This window comes from Symphalangus syndactylus, chromosome 12 (assembly GCF_028878055.3).
Source record: "Symphalangus syndactylus isolate Jambi chromosome 12, NHGRI_mSymSyn1-v2.1_pri, whole genome shotgun sequence".
In the NCBI taxonomy this organism is placed as follows: domain Eukaryota; kingdom Metazoa; phylum Chordata; class Mammalia; order Primates; family Hylobatidae; genus Symphalangus; species Symphalangus syndactylus.
This window is the reverse complement of record NC_072441.2, coordinates 125,808,467-125,829,091: the sequence shown is the minus strand read 5'-3', so window position 1 is coordinate 125,829,091 and position 20,625 is coordinate 125,808,467. Positions and strand designations below refer to the sequence as shown.

General features: G+C 39.8%; 1 protein-coding gene across 4 annotated transcripts in view; it reads left to right on the top strand.

Annotated features, from left to right (window-relative positions):
• Positions 1 to 20,625, top strand: part of STX6 (syntaxin 6) — a 51,026-nt gene that overhangs the window by 18,717 nt on the left and 11,684 nt on the right. For 2 of the 4 annotated variants that reach the window (XM_063625147.1, XM_063625149.1), the window contains exons 2-5: positions 11,491 to 11,553; positions 14,951 to 15,076; positions 16,741 to 16,847; positions 20,303 to 20,397. In XM_063625147.1, the coding sequence (XP_063481217.1) occupies positions 11,494 to 11,553; positions 14,951 to 15,076; positions 16,741 to 16,847; positions 20,303 to 20,397 (388 nt within the window). In that variant the 5' untranslated portion in view covers positions 11,491 to 11,493. Of the gene's footprint in view, positions 1 to 2,171; positions 2,267 to 3,201; positions 11,236 to 11,490; positions 11,554 to 14,950; positions 15,077 to 16,740; positions 16,848 to 20,302; positions 20,398 to 20,625 lie in introns of those variants that run through there. The other 2 variants (XM_055254539.2, XM_063625148.1) reach the window with 2 other exon arrangements.

The following is a 20,625-nucleotide window of genomic DNA, read 5'->3' as shown; positions in this document are numbered from 1 at the left end:
AAGAGCTCAGTCTCACAAGGCTGCCCCCACTTCAGATGCCAGTTGCAAGCCCCAGGTTGTGACCAGTGCTTCCGACTGACCAGGTATAAATTGGAGTTCCCACAACCCCCTCCATAGATCGAATTAATTTAATTTGCAAGAGCAGCTCACAGAACTCTGGGAAACAGTTTCCTTAGGTTTATCCGTTTATTGTGAAGGATATTACAAAGGATACAGATAAATGACCAGATGGAAGAGAAGCATGCAAGGTATGGGAGAAAAGGTGTAGCACTTCCCGGCCCTCTTCAGGTGCCTCCAGGAACCTCCACATGTTCACCTCTCTGGAAGCGTCCTGAACTCTGTCCTTTTGGTGTTTGTGGAGGATTCATTTCGTAGGCATGATTCATCACATCAGTTGACCATTGGTGATCAACTCAGCCTTCAGCCCCTTTCCCCTGGGGTGGGGTTAAGCAGGGGGCTGAAAGCTTCAACTGTCTAATCACATGGTTGGCTTCTGTGGGACCAGCCCCTCATCCTGAGGCTATCTAGAAACCCCCAGCCATCAATTATGCCATTAACATACAAAAGATACTCATCTGGAGATTCCAAGGGATCTAGGAGCTGTGTGCCAGGAATGAGGGGCAGATACCAAATTTGCATTTATTATATTACAGTATCACAACCAGTTACCATGTGACTTGGGCTCATCACTTAACCTCCTGTGCTTCAGTTTCCTCTTTAGTGGAAAGTTAGGATAACAAGAGTACCTAGCTCATAGGATTATTGGGATTATACAGGTAAAGAGTTTAGAATGGCACCTGGCACACAGCTTATGTAATAGAGTTAGCAGTCATTATCATATAGAGGTCCATACAGGCCAGTGTTCCACTTTGGTAATTAGAGATCAAAAAATCTTTTCGTAGACTGTCTTCATGTTTAAAAAGTGATGTTACAGTGCTACCGTCCATTGAAGAGGCGTCTTGTTCCATGAAACTGCATTTAGTAAAAACAGATCTGTTCTGCTAATTCATAGTATTGATGCGAAGTAAGTCCACTGATCTGACTCATGCACTGGAGAACTGTAAAAACTTCATTATATAGCCTTTTTTTTCAACTGGAAGTCCCACTTAACCAAAACTTTAGATGGAAGATAATGCCACTTGCATGTTCTGAGTTCTGTTTTGTTTTTTCCCTAAGTGAGATAAAACATTAAGGAAACCAGCTTCTGTCAGGATCACCTTATAGTTAGCACAGGTTTGTATGCAGTTGATACATGGAGTAAATAATTTTTGTTATTCATGATGACCCCGGTACCTTTTACATTATTAAAAGGCAAGTATGTTCTCTAAAATTAGTGGCAAATATGTGAGGGGGCAGGATCAAAAGCACAGTTACAGGGAGATAATTCTTCCCTTGAGACAGGAGGGAAGGAAAAAAAGTTAGGAGAGATAGAGAAAATGTGAGATTAAAAAAACAAAAGCTTTAATAGATTCTCATCATTCAACCAGCAAATGTTTATTGAGTATACTATGTGCCAGGCATTTTGTTGATTACGGAGATTAGATTAATAAACATTATACCAGCCCTCACAGAACTTTGAGTGGATAGGGATGGGGGACAGATGGTAATCAAGTAATAACACAAATAGATACCTGCAGACTGTGAAAGAGAAGTATAGAGAGCTATGCGAGTGTCTGACATGGTGCGTCGGACCAGGCTAGAGGGTAAGGGAATGAGGGCAGCTTCTCTGAAGAAGGCCTGATCTCTCTAGATTAAGAAGTAGGGTTAGCATCTTGGCGTAATGGGAAGTGGTTTGGAATGGCAGGAAAAAAGGCTTGCAAAAGGTGTCTTAGTAAAGGTGATCAGGAGTCAAAAAAGGATAGACACAAGTGTTGGCAAACAGGAAGAGCCTAGCTCAGCTGTGGTCAGATAGCCCTAAGCATTTGCAGTGAAGCTCATCAGCAGGGGCTATGCTTCCTAACCAGACAGATCATCTCTGTCTTGGGGCAAAGGGATCCTCCCTCCTGTGGCTGTGGGCAGAGGAAGTCTGAGAATGATTGGTGTCCAGCTGTCTATGTTTTCAGAAAGTTTGAGCCAGATTTTATTTGTTTGCATGTGAGAGATTCAGTGAGTTAACAGGATGTTGCCAGGCTTTGATGATGAAATTGTTTTACCTTGACTTTTTGACCTACGCATAGTTGAAGCAAATCCTAGAAAATTTAACCTTGATGCAACTGAATTGAGTATAAGAAAAGCCTTCATTACAAGTACTCGGCAAGTTGTCAGGGTAAGGAATATGATCTTATTGTGTTGTCTGTATAAGAAATAGCCAGACTTCTTAGAGCTCTTTCCCTTAATTGTAAACTAATAGGTCACCTCTGAAACCACTTTTTAAATATGAATTAAATGCGAGCTTCCCCATATATAATTTCTCTGATTGGCTCATGCCTGTATCTCAGCACTTTGGGAGGTGGAGGTGGGTGGATCACTTGGGCCCAGGGGTTTGAAACCAGTCCGGGCAACATGATGAAACCCTGTCGCTACAAAAAAATATATATATATAAAAATTAGCTGGGCATGGTGGGTGCACACCTATTGTCTCAACTACATGGAAGACCAAGATGGGAGGCCGAGGTGGGAGGATCAGGTTGAGGCTGAGAGCTATGATCATGTCACTGTACCTTCAAAAAAAAAAAAAATTTCCGTGATTGAAGAAAAACAAATCTGTTTTTAATCTTTCTTTTTTTGATATGAGGTCTCACTGTGTTGACCAGGCTGAAGTGCAGTGGCACAATCTTGGCTGACTGCAACCTCCGCCTCCCAAGTAGCTGGGACTACAGGCGTGCATCACCACGCCAGGCTAATTTTTTGTAGAGACAGGGTTCACCATGTTGCTCAGGCTGGTCTTGAACTCCTGAACTCAAGTAGTTTGCCTGCCTCAGCCTCTCAAAGTGCTGGGATTACTGGCATGAGCCACCATGCCCGGCCTGTCAGGCTTATTTCCGAGAGCAAAAATGAGACAGTAATCTGCTGGCTTTGGGCAGGGTACATTCAAATGGTGTCATCCTGAATGATTAGACCCTTGTCCATACCTCTAGTTTCTTCAAGCTAGTTATCTTTCTCACTTTTTATTTCTTAGTGTACTCTATTTCTTGATAAACAAAACAATTACTATTGTAGCAACCATTTGGTTTTTTGATTCATTGGTAATCACTTTGCATTGTTGAAGAGTGACTCTTACTGGGTTTGGATAGCGGCCTCTTCCGCCATCTGAATTGCTTCTGGAACTCTTGCAACCCATGTTACTGACATTTCCATATGTAACTACTTCACAGCCGTTCCAGAGTTATCCAGAGCAAACAAGCATCTATCAGAGTGTAAAAAACTGATCCAAGTGAACAAATCTTTAGTTCTAAGTTATTTAGAATAATACCCATTATTAAAGAATCTAAGAAAAAAATATTATTTAAGTACAATCTTGTGTCATTAAAATGTTTCATATTTTGAAACTATATGGCTAAGCCATTTGATTAGCATAACTAGATGTAAGAGAACCAGCTGTCTTTAACATATGTACTAGAAAGCAGCTTCCTTGACTAAGAAGACTTGGGATCATACCAGTGCTAACATATGGCTTTTTAAGAGTCATCTTAGGCAGGAACCTTAGTCTTTGTTTGCCAAAGTCTTTATATCATGTGATTTCCTTTTGAAATTATTTCAAATGGTAGATTATCACTGAACTTTATATATTCTTGTTACTTGTTTTATTCATTAGTTGCCTTTCTATATACATATACGTAAATTGTTTATAAATCAACCCACATTTTAATGAGGGAGAAACCTTTCTGGACCTCAGATGCCCCATCCACAGTGAGTGTTTGGATTAGACATTCTTAATTTCTAGCCAGTTCAAAATACTGTTCTGATGAGGAAGCCTTGTTGTTAGGTGACATATTTTTTGTAAGATAAGTAAACCCATAATTATTTTGTATAAGCTTTTTTTTTTTTTTTTTGTAGTAGTAGGTTTTTTGAAAGACACTCCTACAGACGTTAATATTTAAGTGGGGCCTTGCAGTGAAGCATATGTCCTTAACCTTAATCATTATATTTATTCTTTCTGCAAGGTAGACTTAGGAAGTTTGCAAATTGAAATTTAGAGGTTCATATATTGAAAATTAAGTTCATTGGTATAATGGAAAGAAAAATCCAAAGTTCATTTTCTAATATCTGAAAAGCTTTTTAAAGTACATTCTTAGAAAGAGGTTCATATGGTTTAGCTGTTTCCCCACCCAAAATCTCATCTTGAATTGTAATCCCCATAATCCCCGTGTGTCAAAGGAGAGACCAGGTGGAGGTAATTGAATCATGGGGGCAGTTTCCCACATGCTGTTCTCATGATGGTGAGTGAGTCTCATGATAGCTGATGGTTTTATAAGGGGCTCTTCCCACTTTGCTCTGTCACTCTTCCCTGCTGCCTTGTGAAGAAGTTGCCTTGCTTCCCCTTCTGCCATGATTGTAAGTTTCCTGAGGCTTCCCCAGCCATGCTGAACTGTGAGTCAATTAAACGTCTTTCTCTTATAAATTACCCAGTGTCGGGCAGTTCTTTATAGCAGTGTGAGAACAGAATAATAAGAGGTATTCTAAATCAAGTCAGTACTTCAAAATCTTACTGTCCTTTTAGAGTTGAGATCTAAACGATACTCAACTATGTGATCCACCTGAATATTTTAGGGTTTTAAATCATTCTTGTTTAAATTTATGACCCCTTTGGGGGAAGCTGTTAGTATTTACCAGTGGTAGGCTAACAGTTCCTAACTGAGCTTTTGCTGATCTGATTTTAATAAATTCTAGTTGAAAGTCCTATAGAAGAGAAGGAAATAGCAATGGTGCTAACTCGATTAAAAATAAAAACAAAATGCACCTTGTATAATTCCATATTACCACATTTAGCTAAACAGTGTTTGTATGTAGAGATTTCTGGGTTCTGGGTGGAGGAGCTCGACAGAGAGGGAGCAGAGAGTTAGCAGATTTGGAAAATGAGACGAAATGAAGTTGAAATTAGGAATTTGTACAGATTTATGTTAGCTATTCTGTTACTATTACTAGTGGGCTTTCATTTAATATTGCTCCAAAATTTTGATTGACTTTATCTTTCAAACAGTGTATTCTACTTATGCTTTCTCTTTTGTAGGCAGGGGAGTCAGTGATACTCTATGCATTTTGTTTTGTTTTTTTTCTTTCCTTGCTTCAACCTGAAGAAGTAAATCGCCTGTTTCTTCTTGATTAATGTCCATTGGTTATGCCTTTAGTAAACTTTCCTTGTTTAGAGTCTTGTGTATGTTTTTCCAAGCATCTTTTAAGTCTGTACAAATTCAGTTTTGCTGGCAGTTTTTAGTGAAGAACCAAAATATTCAAATTTTTGTGTAAATAGTTTTCATATTTTTGAGGCAATCATTTTTACTCTTGTGGAGTCACCTATACATCAGAGATTCCACATGTGAAATTTTTGTGTTTTAGAAATACATCCTAGAAGTGACTTTTGTTTCCCTTTAGGATCAAGAGGTTTTGCAATATATGGCAGAACAACAGTGAATATAAGGGGTAAGGGAACCTGAGTTCTAGGCTAAGCTGTGACCTTAATAAATCTTAACCATGGTAAGTCATTCAACCTCCCTGGATCTCAGTTTTATCTATGAAATAATCCTCACTAACATTCTCTGACTTTAACTTTAAAAGTTAGAATCAGAACTATTACCCTCTCCACGAAAAAACCGAACCTGCTCCAATGTAAGAATTGTTTACAGTCAATTATAAGTCAAGGTGGAAATGGCTTTGGTTAATCAAAAAGGGTGAAGTATCCAGTGCGTGCACAGATGACCTTGAAATGTAAGAGTTATGAGTGGGAAGCACTGGGGTTTATGATGTCTCATGCATTCAGCTTGGAAGACAGTGTGAAATGGGAACAGAAGCATAAATAACCGGACATTTGTTGTTCCTTTGGCAGATGAACCATATTTTATTGGGACTTGTTGCTTAACTGCTGGTTCTAAACTTCATGTGTTAGAAAGAAGATGAGTAATTATGTTTTTGGCATGATAGATTGTTGTAAAATGTTTAAACTATTTAGTAACATAGTTTAAGATCCCGAATTCCAATATGAAGGTGTTGTGTGGTATCTGCTGACTTTTGACCCACATGGATAAAGTGCCATCTTAGAACTGAAAGCCGGCAGGGTGTGGTGGCTCATGCCTGTAATCCCAGCACTTTGGGAGGCTGAGGCGGGCAGGTCACTTGAGGTCAGGAGTTTGAGACCACCCTGGCCAACATGGTGAAACTCTGTCTCTACTAAAAATACAAAAATTAGCTGGGTGTGGTGGCAGGTGCCTGTAGTCCGAGCTACTTGGGAGGCAGAGGTGGGAGAATTGTTTGAACTGGAGACCGAGGTTGCAGTGAACTGAGATTGTGCCACTGCACTCCAGCCTGTGAGACAGAGTGAGACTCCTTCTCAAAAAAAAAAAAAAAGAGAAGTGAAAGCCATAGATGCTTAGATCCTTACCTGCAGTGGTGGTGGTCACATACAGGATGCCCACCCACAAGGCTGTTGGAGGAATCTGCCTCATCAGGGCTAACACCCATGCAGGCACACACATAACCCCACATGGTTTTTATTAAGCATAAAACTTTAAAAACTGCAACTTTAAAATACATATTTAATTATGATAATGCAAGCTCAAAGAAAATTAGAGAAAATTTTCCAGAGGAAAAAGTAGAAAAAGGAACCTAAACTCAGAATAATACATAGCACAAGACTTTGCATTTTCTTCATAATTTTCCTCCCAATGCAGGGCAGTTGTATTTTTACATAGTTGTGATCATACCGTTATGCAATCATAGCATTTTATTTTCTTAGGTTAAAAATAATCTGTACTTGGTATTTATAAAATGCAAATAATTTTGATGAAAAAACTTTGAAGAAAAGAGAAAATGCCTCTTCGTTCTCTCATTTCACTCCCTAGAAATAATTAGTGTCAACAATTTTATTTTTCACAGCCATTTTATGGACATTGAAATATGCAAACTTTTAAAAAGCAGTGGCATGATAATCTGTAACTTTATGAAAAATTACATTGTGGACATAGTCTTACAATGACGCAGATAAATCTAGAGAAGTGCCGTTCAGTAGTAATAAAATGTGAACCTCTTGGTCATTTTTAATTTTCTAGTTGCCACATTAAAAGAGTAAAAATAGGTGAGCTTAATATATTTTATTTAACCCGATATATCCAAAACAGGATCATTTAAACATGTAGTCAATGTAAGAGATATTAATGAGAGATTTAAGTTTTTAAACTGTTTTTGTAATAAATCTGGCATGTATTTTACACTCAAGCATATCTCAATTCAGATGTGAAATTTTCATTGGAAATACTTGATCTGTATTTAGAGTTTATAGAACTTACAATTGAAAAAGTAGAATCACAAACCCAATTTTTTCCAGACATACTTCAAAGTTTTCTAATAACTGAGTATCAATTAATTAAAGTAAAATTCAGTTCCTCAGTTGCACAGACCACATTTTAAGTGCTCAGTAGCTAATGGGTCCTGTATTACCCAGGAGCAGACTATCATTTTTAATAGTTGCATACGTTTATTTGCTGATAATGTTTACTGAGTGCTTACTATATTGTTGGCTACTATTAATCAGGCTCCATGTGTTACTTCTATTAATCAGGCTTCATGTGTTACCTCTATTAATCCCCCCAATGATTCTGAAAGATATTCTAAATGTACGGAAGAAATAGAAACTTAGTGCAGCTATTAAAAAGCATAACTAAGTGTTAAACCTAGGTCTTTGATATGAAGGATCATGCTGTTTCCCTCTCCTTTAATGTGGCTCTGTTATGATTTATTTAATCATTGACCTACCAGTAGATATTTTGGTTATTGTTTATTATTGGCAATTGCAAACCATACTTCAGTGACCATCTTTGTGAGCATAACTTACATAATTGTTTCATAAAAAATTCAATGAGAATACACATTTTAAATATTCATAGCCAGTCATGGTGGCTCATGCCTGTAATCCTAGGACTTTGGGAGGCCAAGGCAGGAAGATCAGTTGAATTCAGGAGTTCAAGACCAGCTTGGGCAACATAGTAAGACCTCATCTCTACCAAAAATTAAAAAGATAAATAGGCGTGGTGGCAAGTGCCTATAGTCCCAGCTACTTGGGAGGCTGAGGTGGGAGGATTGTTTGAGCCTGAGAGGTTGAGGCTGCAGTGAGCTGTGATGGCACCACTGTACTGATGCCTGGGCATCAGAGTGAGATCCTGTCTCAAAAAAAAAAAAAAAAAAATTGTTTTCAAAGTATCCTACAAAAAGACCTTATCAGTCATATTTCTAATAGAGTATCAGAATGTACTTTCACTAAGTATTATCAATCTTTTTCATCTTTCTTGGTCTAATTGGAGAAAATGTCTCTTAGCTACACTTTGATTGCCAGTGGGTTATTGCATCTATTCATGTTTGATCATTTGTGGGGTTTTTCTGAATTGTCTGTTCACTGAACTCTCTTCATAAGCACAATGCCTAGTACATAATGCCTAGTATATAATACTGCATCATGTGGATTGTGTTACTCTTCCCTTATTTGGACTTGCTGCTTATTTCTACTTTTTTTCATATTATAAATAATACTGCAGTGCATATCTCTGTATGTCTTTTTTTGTATCTATTTTATGTTATTTCCTTAAAATAAATTCCTGTTAGTGGAATTACTGGGTCAAGGCAGTGAATATTTTGAGACTCATGGTATAGAATGACAAATTTATTTTCAAAGTGCTGCTCTAGTTTACCATCCAGCCATTGTTTGGGACCAGTAGTATTGAAAATATATATATTTATTAAAATATAACGGTACAGAAAAGTGTAATTAACCTAAATATATAGCTTAATAAATTTATAAACTGAACACAGCCATCTCAACAGCACCCGAAGCATTGCAGAGTGTTACCAGCACTCCCAGAAGCGTGCCTGTGCTCCTTTTTAGCCAATGTCTCTACCCCCCACTGCACTGACTTCTAACAGCAAAAGTATGTTGTACATGTAATGTTCAAAGGCTAACATGTCACTTTTCCATACATGCATGTTGATATCTTTATTATGCAAGTAATGTGTTCATTGTTTTAAAAAAACACTATTATAAAATGCACTGACTATATTTTTATTGTATTTATTTTGTAGAGATGGGGTTTTGCTATGTTGCCCAGGCTGGTCTGCAACTCCTGGCCTCAAGCGTTCCGACTGTCTTGGCTTCCCAAAGTGCTGGGACTATAGGCGCAAGCCACAGTGCCCAGCTGAGTATATTTTTAAAAGCATGTATTATCCCCCTAGTGAATGTTGCTCTGCATAGTTTTTAATATATATTAAATAAATCGGGCTGTTGGATTGACTATCAGAATGTCATCTTAAACTCTAATTGATAATCAGAAAAGGAATCCTGCAGTCCAGGAGATACTAGCATAATGATCAGTTTCTCTTCAAGGCTTCTAGATATCCATTGTAAGACAAGGAATGGGGATGGGGAGGGGGCTTGTTAAAAAATGTGCCGTCAAGAGTCTGACTTCATAGGTCTCATAGGGGCCTAGGGAACTACATTTAAAAAATATTTTTAGGCCGGGCGCGGTGGCTCATGCCTGTAATCCCAGCACTTTGGGCGGCTGAGATGGGCAGATCACAAGATCAAGAGATCAAGACCATCCTGGCCAACATACTGAAACTCTGTCTGTACTAAAAATACAAAAACTAGCTGGGTGTGGTGGTGTGTGCCTGTAGTCCCAGCTACTTAGGAGGCTGAGGCAGGAGAATCACTTGAACCTGGGAGGCGGAGGTTGCAGTGAGCTGAGATTACGTCACTGCATTCCAGCCTGGTGACAGAGTGAGACTGTGTCTCAAAAAAATTTTTTTTTAAATTTCTTGATACATAATGGTTGTGCATATTTTTAGGGTACATGTGATATTTTGTTACGTGTGTATAATGTGTAATGATCAAATGAAGGTAATTGGAATATCCATCATTTTAAACATTTATCTTTATGCTGCAAGCATTTGAATTATTCTCTTCTTGCTATTTTGAAATATACGATAGATTATTGTTGAACTATAGTCACCCTGCTGATCTATTGAGCACTAGGTCTTATTTCTTCTAACTGTATTTTTTACCCATTAATCAACCTCTCTTCATCCTCCTTTCCCCCTGCACTCTTCTGGCCTCAGGTAAACACCTATCAATTCTTTGTCTTCATGAAATCCACCATGAGTGAAATCTCATCCACTTATGAGTAAGAACGTGCAGTATTTGTCTTTCTGTGCCTGGCTTATTTCACTGAGCATAGTGACATCCAGGGGAACTGCATCTTTAACAACACTCACGTGACTGACTCAGGCACATCATCATGAAGTGAACTCCATGTGGGCAGGGGCCTAGCTAGTATCATTCACTGCTGTATGCCTGGCCACATAGTAGACATCAGTGAGTGTTTGCTAAATGGGTAGATGAGTGGTTTGAAAGTTGAATCAGGTGGTTCTCACTCACATTTACCAGAGTTCTGGGATTGTAAAAGTGGTGGCACTGTCTGATCTACTGTTTACTTGTCATGGGTCTTTAAAGAAGTTTCTAAAAGTCTTATACTTTGATGTTTGCATAAATTATATTTTGACAACCTTTTAAAAACTGTTGTTGCAGTCATGTATTCAGTTCAAATCATTCTATAGTAGATTGGATTGTAGCTAAATAAGCAAAATGACTCATTTAATAAAGTGTTTTGCTTCAGATAAAGTAATGAATCTATTCACTTTTCATTCTATACAAAATTATTTTTGACACCACTCTGGAAATTCACTCTGATGTTAAGAATAGTCTATACCTTTCATGAATCCAACTCAGAAATAAAATAAGTGACCTGTTGTACCACTATTTGGAAGTATTCTTTGGTGTTTAATGATAAATATACTTTATACTAAAAGCACATGGTTTTTTACATATATTGTAAAAAAGATGCAAGCCCTTGAACACGTGCTTTTGTGTTTGTACCCCAGGGATGTTCTTTACTAGTGATGTGACTTTGAGAAACTATCATCGTCTTTTTGGACCTAGGTTTCCTCAACCTTAAAATGGAAATAGTACCAGCTTCACAGGGTCCTTGTGAAAATTCAGTGATAATGTGTGTACGTGTTTAGCACTGTTTCTGACCTGTGGTAGGTACCTGGTAAATGTTAATTCCCTTTCTCTTTCCTCCTATTTAAATTAGTATCCAGGTTACTTCTTTTTAAGGGACGATCTTTCTTTTTATTTTATTTTCTTTATTTTCGAGACTGAAAATAAAGCCAAGAAATGCAGTCTTCTTTTTAAAAACTAATAATAAATTGTGTGTTTTGCTAATGTATGAAATGTTAACTGTGATTTTGTTTAAGGATATTTTTCATTTGTTTTCATATCTTCTTTCTCATTAGGACATGAAAGATCAGATGTCAACTTCATCTGTGCAGGCATTAGCTGAAAGAAGAAATAGACAGGTGAGAAAACATCAGAATATAATTATCAGTGAGAGAAAGCATACAGTTAGATATTTGGAATTTAAAAATGCTGACCATCCATGGATCATGTAATCAAGAGGAAGACTTCTGCTTGCAGGCCCTGGTGTGACCATGGGAGGTTTTGTGACAGTCCAGGCAGCCTGTCCCAGCACCCTGTCAGCATTTCCCTCCCCTCCTCTTACCCTCTGGTCTTGTGACAGTCCAGGCAGCCTGTCCCAGCACCCTGTCAGCATTTCCCTCCCCTCCTCTTACCCTCTGGTCTTCTCCTCTGGGCTCCATAGCACCTTTTGCCTACCCTTACTGTACCACTTATCACAGAGTACTTTTACTTTTTTAATGTGTTTATTCCGTACCTGTTGAACACATTTTGTGTGCCAGGCTCTTTGAAGGGTTAGAATTACTGTCTTTCTCTCTGCTGGGCTCCAGGCCCTTTGACAGTAAGGAGAGATGTGTGTCATGGTTTTTTGTTTTTTGTTTGTTTGTTTGTTTGTTTTGAGCTCTCTAGCAGTTACTACATTGCCTACCCATGGAACACATTAGACATCTAAGGATTGAAATTTGATGTAAAGACATTAGAGGAACCTTAAACTTGTGTGTTAAATTAAGTTTCTTTTCGTTTTAAGTAGTTTTAAAAGAATTACATACTTTGGCATATTGATATAAGCTCCTTTCTAATTGTTAAAATACAGTCCTTTTAAAAAATGTAGAATGGTCATCTAGAATTTGAACTTTCATTTGGATTGAGATTTGATTTAGACTTTTTTGGTGGGATAGAATGTTTTTTGCCTGTCGCTAAACTGTTAGGTAATTTTTTTTGACAGAAGTAGTTTTTTAAATTCTGTGGATATCCATTTTCCTTAGAAGTAAAAAAGACTTCATGAAAGGTGATACTATTTGCTTTAAATGACTTATCTTAGTCTAATTTTATTAAGATTCCAGAAAGTTATGAATTGTCCATTTAGTAAGCTCTTGAGAAATTTCACTATTTTTACTAATGAGCAATCAGTACTTCATACCTGTGGGTATTTGTCAAGACACTTAATTTTGAAAACAAATATTATGGAAGCTTGAAGAAGGGGGAGGTTTCTATAAATATCACCTAACTTAATTTTCGTATTTCCTTTTCTTGCATTCCATTTTTCAAGTCATTGTTTTTTTTTTTGGCTTTTTAATCTTATTTTCCTCCTTTGCTTTCTTTTTGAGCAATATAGCTAGGAAAAGCCACTAGCTGGTCCAGTCTATCTGGCTCCCTCTCTTGAAAGAAGCTGGTGAATGGCCTCAAGTTGGCTAGTTTTGGGGTTTTCTTCTCATTTGCACTTGAGCTTATAGGAAGTGGAAGTACCTGAAGTAGTTGTGACAGTGAGATTGGTAACACCTATGCTGTTACTCTTAATTTGAATGTTTTATTCTCTAGATAGTGTAGTTGGGCTAATGTAAATAAAATTTATATTTATATATTTATAAATACATATAAATATTTATATATATTTAAATATATATAAATATTTATATGTATTTAAATATATATAAATACTTATATATATTTAAATATATATTTATATAAAGTATATATACATATATGTATTTATATATTGCCTATCTAGTTATGGCTTGGAATTTTGTTTTAGGCTATGAGTGAAATGTCAACTTGCAAATTTTCAAGGAATAGCAGGGTCAGGGCTCTCTAAGCACTCCAGCAGGCATGGGCCTCGCCACATCATGCCAGGTGCCAGGCGCCAGGCGCTGTGCTGCTCCTTGCCTCACCAGCACCCCTGCTCTGGCACCCACACACAGGTTCATCTTCTAGTCCTTGGGCCCTCTCTCAATCTCTTTCCTATTATCACAGACATTTGGGATCAGACTGATGAACTTTAAGCTATTTTACAATAAAACATGGATGATTTGCCCTACACTTAGCTCTACCTAAGTGTACACCGTGGAAAACATAGGAAAAATAGCCCTGTGACCTCAGGAGCACACAAGGCCCTGGTGGTGTCCCAGTTCTCTGTCCTTAGACCAGTGATGCATTATAGCCTTTTTCTGACCCTAAAAAAAATTGTAACTATTTCCTCATCTCTTCCATAGAGGTCCTTAGAGTCTGGATTAGAATAAGCAGGATCTTTTCAGTCTAAGACCAGGTCAGGGCAGAGCCACCCACAAAAAGCCTTGGATCTGCTTTACACCAGAGACAGTCACCATCCAGCTGGACTGAAGCTTTGGGCCCCTGGAAGCTCTTGTAAGAAAAGCTTCTAATAACTGAGCTTCCCTGATCCTAGCCCCTGAAGTCTGGCCATTTGATGGAGTTCACCCCTCGCAGTCTGAGAAGAGGTCAGTGTCAGTATGGAGGAAGGTCATGGGGCTGTTAGAAGGGTTTTCAGACACAACCAAGTAACCAGGCAGGCTTTTAATAGTGCCTGAGTTTTTTTTTAATTACCCGATAGGAAAATTTGGCAACCCTACAAGGAAAAGGAGTCTTAGTTGCTAGCGTCTTCTGGCTCTTGCTGCGGGGCTGGTGTGAGCAGTGACTTTGACCAGTCAGGAAGGCTTTTGGGGATCTGGTCAGAACCAACTGCTGAGACTGAACTCTCACATTCCTCCCTGTCCTCTTCATGTGAGGAAGACATACCCAACCTTACTCATTTATGGCTGCAAACTTCCTTGAATTCATACTTGGGAAACCCGACCCTTGTGTCTGGGAGCCCTGGTGGAGAACTCTGAGTTTAGGGCAGCCCTTGCCTAGGTTGCCAGGGTCAGGCATTCCTTGTGGTCATACCTGCCTGGTAAAGTAACCCGCAGTTGTCATCTGGAAAGCCTGAAGGACCCTGGATTCTATTCATGGGTTAAACTTAGCAGACATTGATAGTTCTTGTGCCTTTGTGTGTGAAGGGCTGTGGCTTACCTTCTTGTCATTCCAGGGAACTCTCCCTTTCCCCCCACCAAAAAACCCAAAACTTCCCCTAGGTCACACTTTTCTTAAAAAGGTACTCTAGATCTTTGGAATCAGGTTGACTGGAACCTATGGGTTGCTGAAGTTCCACAGGTACCAGGAAGAGCTCTTTTACAAGAGATCGAATGCTTTTCAATTATAACACAGTATATAGATGGGTGTTTGTTGATTTGGCAGGCATTTATTTGCACTTTAAGGGGACAGAGCCCATTGTGAGTCCTATTGGGAGAGCTTAAAGACATAGAGGGCCTTTCCTGGAATTCCTTAAATAGTACCACCCAGGCACCAACCTACACCACTACATAAAAGCCTTGCCCAGGGGAAAATAGACAAGAAATGTGAAAACTCTTTATATCACTCTTGATGCATCACTTGTTCAGAGATAGTAATTGTTTGTTTCTCCTGACTCCTCCGGTTCTACTCACACAGGCACTGCTGGGAGACAGTGGCAGCCAGAACTGGAGCACTGGAACAATAGATAAATACGGGCGTGTGGACCGAGAGCTCCAGAGAGCCAATTCTCATTTCATTGAGGAGCAGCAGGCACAGCAGCAGGTACCCCGAGGACCCCAGGCTTAGGACAGGGCAGTGGGAAACAAGACACCCCCTTAGTTCCTTTGCCAGCCATGGGGTCTTGTGGCTTAGTGACAAGCAGGGTAAGCCAGAGCTTGTCCGGTGTTGATTGTGTTTAATAATTGCATATATAAAGGGTTTCAAAATCTTCACAGCACGACTGCTTTAAGAAAACCAAGCTCAGCCAGGCGTGGTGGCTCACACCTTTAGTCCTAGCTACTGAGGAGGCTGAGGCTGGAGGATCCCTTGAGCCCAGGAGTTCAAGGCTACAGTGAGCTTCCATCATGCCATTGCATTCTAGCCTGGGTGACAGAGCAAGACCCTTTCTCTAAAAAAAAAAAAAGAAAGAAAGAAAGAAAGAACCAAGCTTAGTTAGTTCTCTTAGAAAAAAACAGACCTTTGTTCATCTCAGCAAAGACACTTTCAGAAAGATCTCATTTTTTTCATTGAAAATTACTGGTTGGCGGTTTTTTTTTTTTTTGTGAGATGGAGTCTCGCTCTGTCACCCAGGCTGGAGTGCAGTGGCACCATCTCGGCTCACGGCAACCTCCGCCTCCCAAGTTCAAGCAGTTCTCCTGCCTCAGCCTCCTGAGTAGCTGGGACTACAGGTGCATGCCACCACGCCCAGCTAATTTTTTTTTTTTTTTTTTTTTTTTGTATTTTAGTAGAGATGGGGTTTCACCTTGTTGCCCAGGCTGGCCTCGAACTCTTGAGCTCAGGCAATCCACCTGCCTTGGCCTCCCAAAGTGCTAGGATTACAGGCGTGAGCCACCGCGCCCGGCCTGTTGGTTGGTTTTGTCATATATAAAGTTGACTGCTTTTGTGTAGGTTAAGGGGTAGGAGGAAAATGAAGTTGATTGTGTCTGTTGTTGCCTTTGATGTATAGCTGTATTAATAAAAGCAAGCTAATGATAATGTGTCTGGGGATTTGGGAGCATGTACCCATTGAAACTATTGATTCTTAAATATTGTGTTTTATGTATACATGTAGTTTATATGTTCTGTTGTTCTTTACATTAGTATGTCTGCTTAACCAGTTGTCTACTTAAATTGCTATTAAACCCAGGACATTTTTTTTCTATAGAAAGTGAGAAGAATGCAACATAACTGAAAGTAAATATTTGTCAGTCAGTAGTTGTCCTTGAGGTAACTTATTGCCACAGGGCATCCTTTAGTTTGTCCTTGAAGACAGAGGAAAGACTGCATAGTTTCCCCACATCCAGAGATTTGCCAGACTCTCTTGTATTTAAGCTGTGGCAGTCTGTTGTGGATTGAGACCTTGATCTTGGCAATGGGCTTCCTCCTCCCAAACATCCCCATGTCTCAGTGGTCATCTGCACGTGTGCTTTCAGCCATTGTCTGCTCCATTATTGGACATCAGCCAACCAGAGTAAATCTCTCTTGGTGGTTTCAAGCCCCGCTGACTGTTCACAAGTTGGATCAGCAGGAGATATCAGTAGCTTGACAATCCAGCCTTTTGAGCAGTGTGTTCTCAGAGGCAACGGTCTGGTCCTTTGATTTCTGGGCTTTGCTTCTGAATGTGAATTGTCCCAAGTTGGCAAAGAAACTAGCAGCTGCTAGAGTGCTGGGCTTGGAACCAGGTAAGATGGATTTTAATTGCTTATTTCCCATTTCTCTGGCACCAGTTGATCGTGGAACAGCAGGATGAGCAGTTGGAGCTGGTCTCTGGCAGCATCGGGGTGCTGAAGAACATGTCCCAGCGCATCGGAGGGGAGCTGGAGGAACAGGCAGTGTGAGTATTGAGACACCCCTCTTGCTGCAGTGAAATTGAGGGGCAGAGCCATCCTACGAGACCCCTAAAAAGCCTGGCAGCTACGTGGCTGGTAAAATCAAAAGCTATTTTATTCATAGCTGCATTTTTATTCTGTTTTACAGATTAGCCCCCCCAAAAGAAGCAATTCTACTTCATAAATTTTGCTACAGGCTTTAGGCAAAGTTATTATTTTTAAACACCTCCAAAAACAGATACAGATTTCTTTGAGCAGATACTCGAAGTATAGTTATGAATGGGAATATGAAACAGAGAAGCCTCTGTAACCTGTGGGGATTTTTGTTCCAGAGGATAGGACATGAGCTGACTTTATCATCCCATGACTCTCCCGCTATATTGAACAGACACTTTTTGCTTTGAATCTTAAATTATTGTAACTTTGTTGTTTTTTTTTTAAACTTACAAATTTAACGCCAGTTAACAAAAACTCTTTCCTCTCAGAAAAATAAAAACAAAACGTAACCTCAGTTTGTTTTTCCTTATGAACAATCCCTTTTGCACCCAGAAGTTCGATGGCAAAAACTGCATTCTTAAATGCTGCCACGTCATTTTGTAAATCTTTTGAAAGAGAAAAATAAAAAAACAGTCCACCAGGATATTTCAGAAACTTTCCTGTCTCGGTATTACGTTTATCATGACACATTGATTCATTATAAATTCTTAGTGGGCCCCTGTTCTACACCGGGCCTTCTGGAAGCCAAGGGATATAGAAGGGAACAGAGCAGACAAGACAACCCATCTCTGCCAAAGAGTTTGCCGCTTGCAGGGTAGAACAGACATTGGGTAAGTGGCGAGGGGTCATTAGGTGATGGCAGTGAAGTGGGAGGGCCCCTGTGATGGCACCAGTGCATGCTGCCTGGAGAGCCCTGACTTAGCCCAAGGTCCCTGAGGAAGAGGGGTTTAACTGAAATCTGAAGGATGTGTGGATGCTAGCCAGGTGAGGTGAGAGTTGGTGTGGAGGCAGGTGGTGTGGGGTGTGTAGACCAGGAGGAAGAAAGTGCGCCTGTGAAGATGGAGAGGTGTACACGTGCATGGAGCAGAGAGGTTCCATGTGTCTGGAGGCAGAGAACAAACCAGGGAAGGCCTTGTCAGCATGATAAGGAGGTACGGCCACTTATTCTCAGCATGATGAGAGACCAGTGGAGGTGAGGTTAGGAGTGATGGTGTGATCAGGTGTGATTTAGATTATGTGCTGCAGTGGAGCCAGGTAGGGAGACCAGGTAGGAAGCTGGAGTAGCCAGAATCTGTTTCATGTCTATCTAAAATAGGTCCTGACCCTAAAGTTCAGTTTGAGGAGGGGAAAGGACTAATGGCCTGAGCTTCTCTGTTGATGAGGCAGCCTGGCTGGGCAGTGGGTAATAGAGTCTGAGGGACTTCCAGTTAAAGATGGTGAATTGACACACCCCTACCTCCACTCCCTCTCCACAGCTCACTAGAACAATAGTAAAGGGGTTTGTTTTTAAGGGCATGAAACCGCTGGGCATAGTGGTTCACACCTGTAGTCACAAGTACTAGGGAAGGAGGCTGAGGTGGGAGGATTGTTTGAGCCCAGGTGTTTGAGGCTGCAGTGAGCTATGATGGCACCGCTGTACTCCAACCCGGGTGACAGAGGAGACCCTGTCTCTAAAAAAATAGAAATAACAGATAAATGGGAAAAAGCATGGGATTTGGACTTAGACCTGTGCTATCCAGTATAATAGCTACTAGCCACATGTGGCTGTTGAGTAAGTGTTATGTGGCCAGTCTGAATTGAGATGTGCTCCAGAGGTAAAATGCTTACTGGATTTTGAAGACTTAGTATGGAAAAATATAAAATAGCTTATTAATAATTTTTATATTACATGTTGAAATTACAGTATTTTGGCTATATTAAACTAAATACAACAGAATTAATTTCACTGGTTTCTTCTGAAATTTTTACAAATATGGCTACTAGAAAATGTAAAATGGCATATGTGACTCATGTTTTTGTTGGATGGTACTGAGATAGATTTGGGCTAGCAACTTGGTTGGTGAGTGTCCATGGACTGAAGGTCGGATGATGTGCCTGATGATGTGCCTGTTTCGTCTTCGGTATGAAAAGTCATACCTAGCACAGAATGGTAGCTCTTGCTTTTCAGAGTTTGGCCCTGCCTGGATAGGCCTGCCAGCTGCAGCGCCAAGATGCTGCCAGGATCTAAAATGAGCTAAATATTTTTTAATTTGAAAATTTAGGTAAGGGACAAAGACTTGTTTTAGTTGTCAACATGGAGTTTATGTAACAGTTGATTTAATGAAGAGTTGGTTGCCCTGAATCCTGCAAGGCTGTCAGGTGTCTAGTGTGGGCACAGATCAAGACTGGGAGTTTCTAACTGCCATTGATGCTGTCAGAGTTAATACAGCCTTTTTAATAAGACTGTTAGTACTAATTGGCATATTGCATTCTAGCCTCAGAGTAATCATTTACTAATCAAAAGTTGAAAAGTCTGGAATATTTAGTGACTTATGAAATAGGCACTGCTGAAATAGTATTTTGGGGTTTTCTTTCCCAGCTGTACATTGGACAGCAAATAGTGTAAGCCTGCTGGAGTCAGTTTTCCTAGTGGGAAATACTGGTTTCTCTGTGAGGACAGATGGGGAAATGCACGTGTGCATGCACACACACACACTCTCACACACCCCATCAGGAATGTTAGTCCTGAGGCCTTCTGGGTTTATAATAAAGCACATAGTGCCTTATAGGAGGTTATTTTATTAAAGTACATTCCTTAACTCATATTGACATAAAGTGCTTTTGTTTATTACCTGGTTCTCACAAGAGCCCTGTGAGGGAAGTTGGGCTGATAGGATTGTCCTATTTTATAGGTGAGGAAGCAGTCCCAAAGAGTTATAGAGTACATTGTCGAAGGTAGCAATGTAAACAAGTGGCAAAGCCTGGTTGTCTGCCTCAGATAGCATTGTTTCTACCACATTGCACTGCCACTGAGTTTGTGTTTTGTATAGACAGGTCCACACTGCCTTGTCTGGAGTTCTGAAATCTAGGAAGCTCTAAAGAAGTCTCGTTTTTTTTTTTTTTTTCTTTAAATTTGCAGCAAGCTCATGTTACAGAAAAACCTCACCTGAACTGACTCCAACTGTGATTCCTCATAGTTTTCTCTGCAGAAATATTAAGTATCTGATTACGGGGACTGCCCCAGACCCTCCTGGTGGTGTTGACTAATACAAAGCATATGTAATTTAGGCTTTTTTTAATCCCAAGAATTCCAAAATCAAAATCCTATCTTGTCCCAAGGATTTTGGATAACAGAGTGAGGTCCTGAAACCCAACGTTGCCTATTTTGTTTGCTAAAATGGAGGCCTAGTCCTGTTAACCCAGTGCAAGTGCACTGCCAAGGCTTTGTGCTTACCAGCGACCTTCTGTGTCTGCTTCTCTCTAGTATGTTGGAAGATTTCTCTCATGAATTGGAGAGCACTCAGTCCCGGCTGGACAATGTGATGAAGAAACTTGCAAAAGTATCTCATATGACCAGTGGTATGTATGGTGTTTAAAGCTTAAGCATTTGTACTTAATTCTAGAACTCTGTTTTGGGGGCGTTGTCTCATAGTTATGCCCATCCAGATCCCTTTCTTATTTTTTACAGATCCCTTTCTCTTTTTTTTTTGAGACAGAGTCTCACTCTTTCACCCAAGCTGGAGTGCAGTGGTGCCATCTCAGCTCACTGCAACCTCCACTGCCTCCTGGGTTCAAGCGATTCTCATA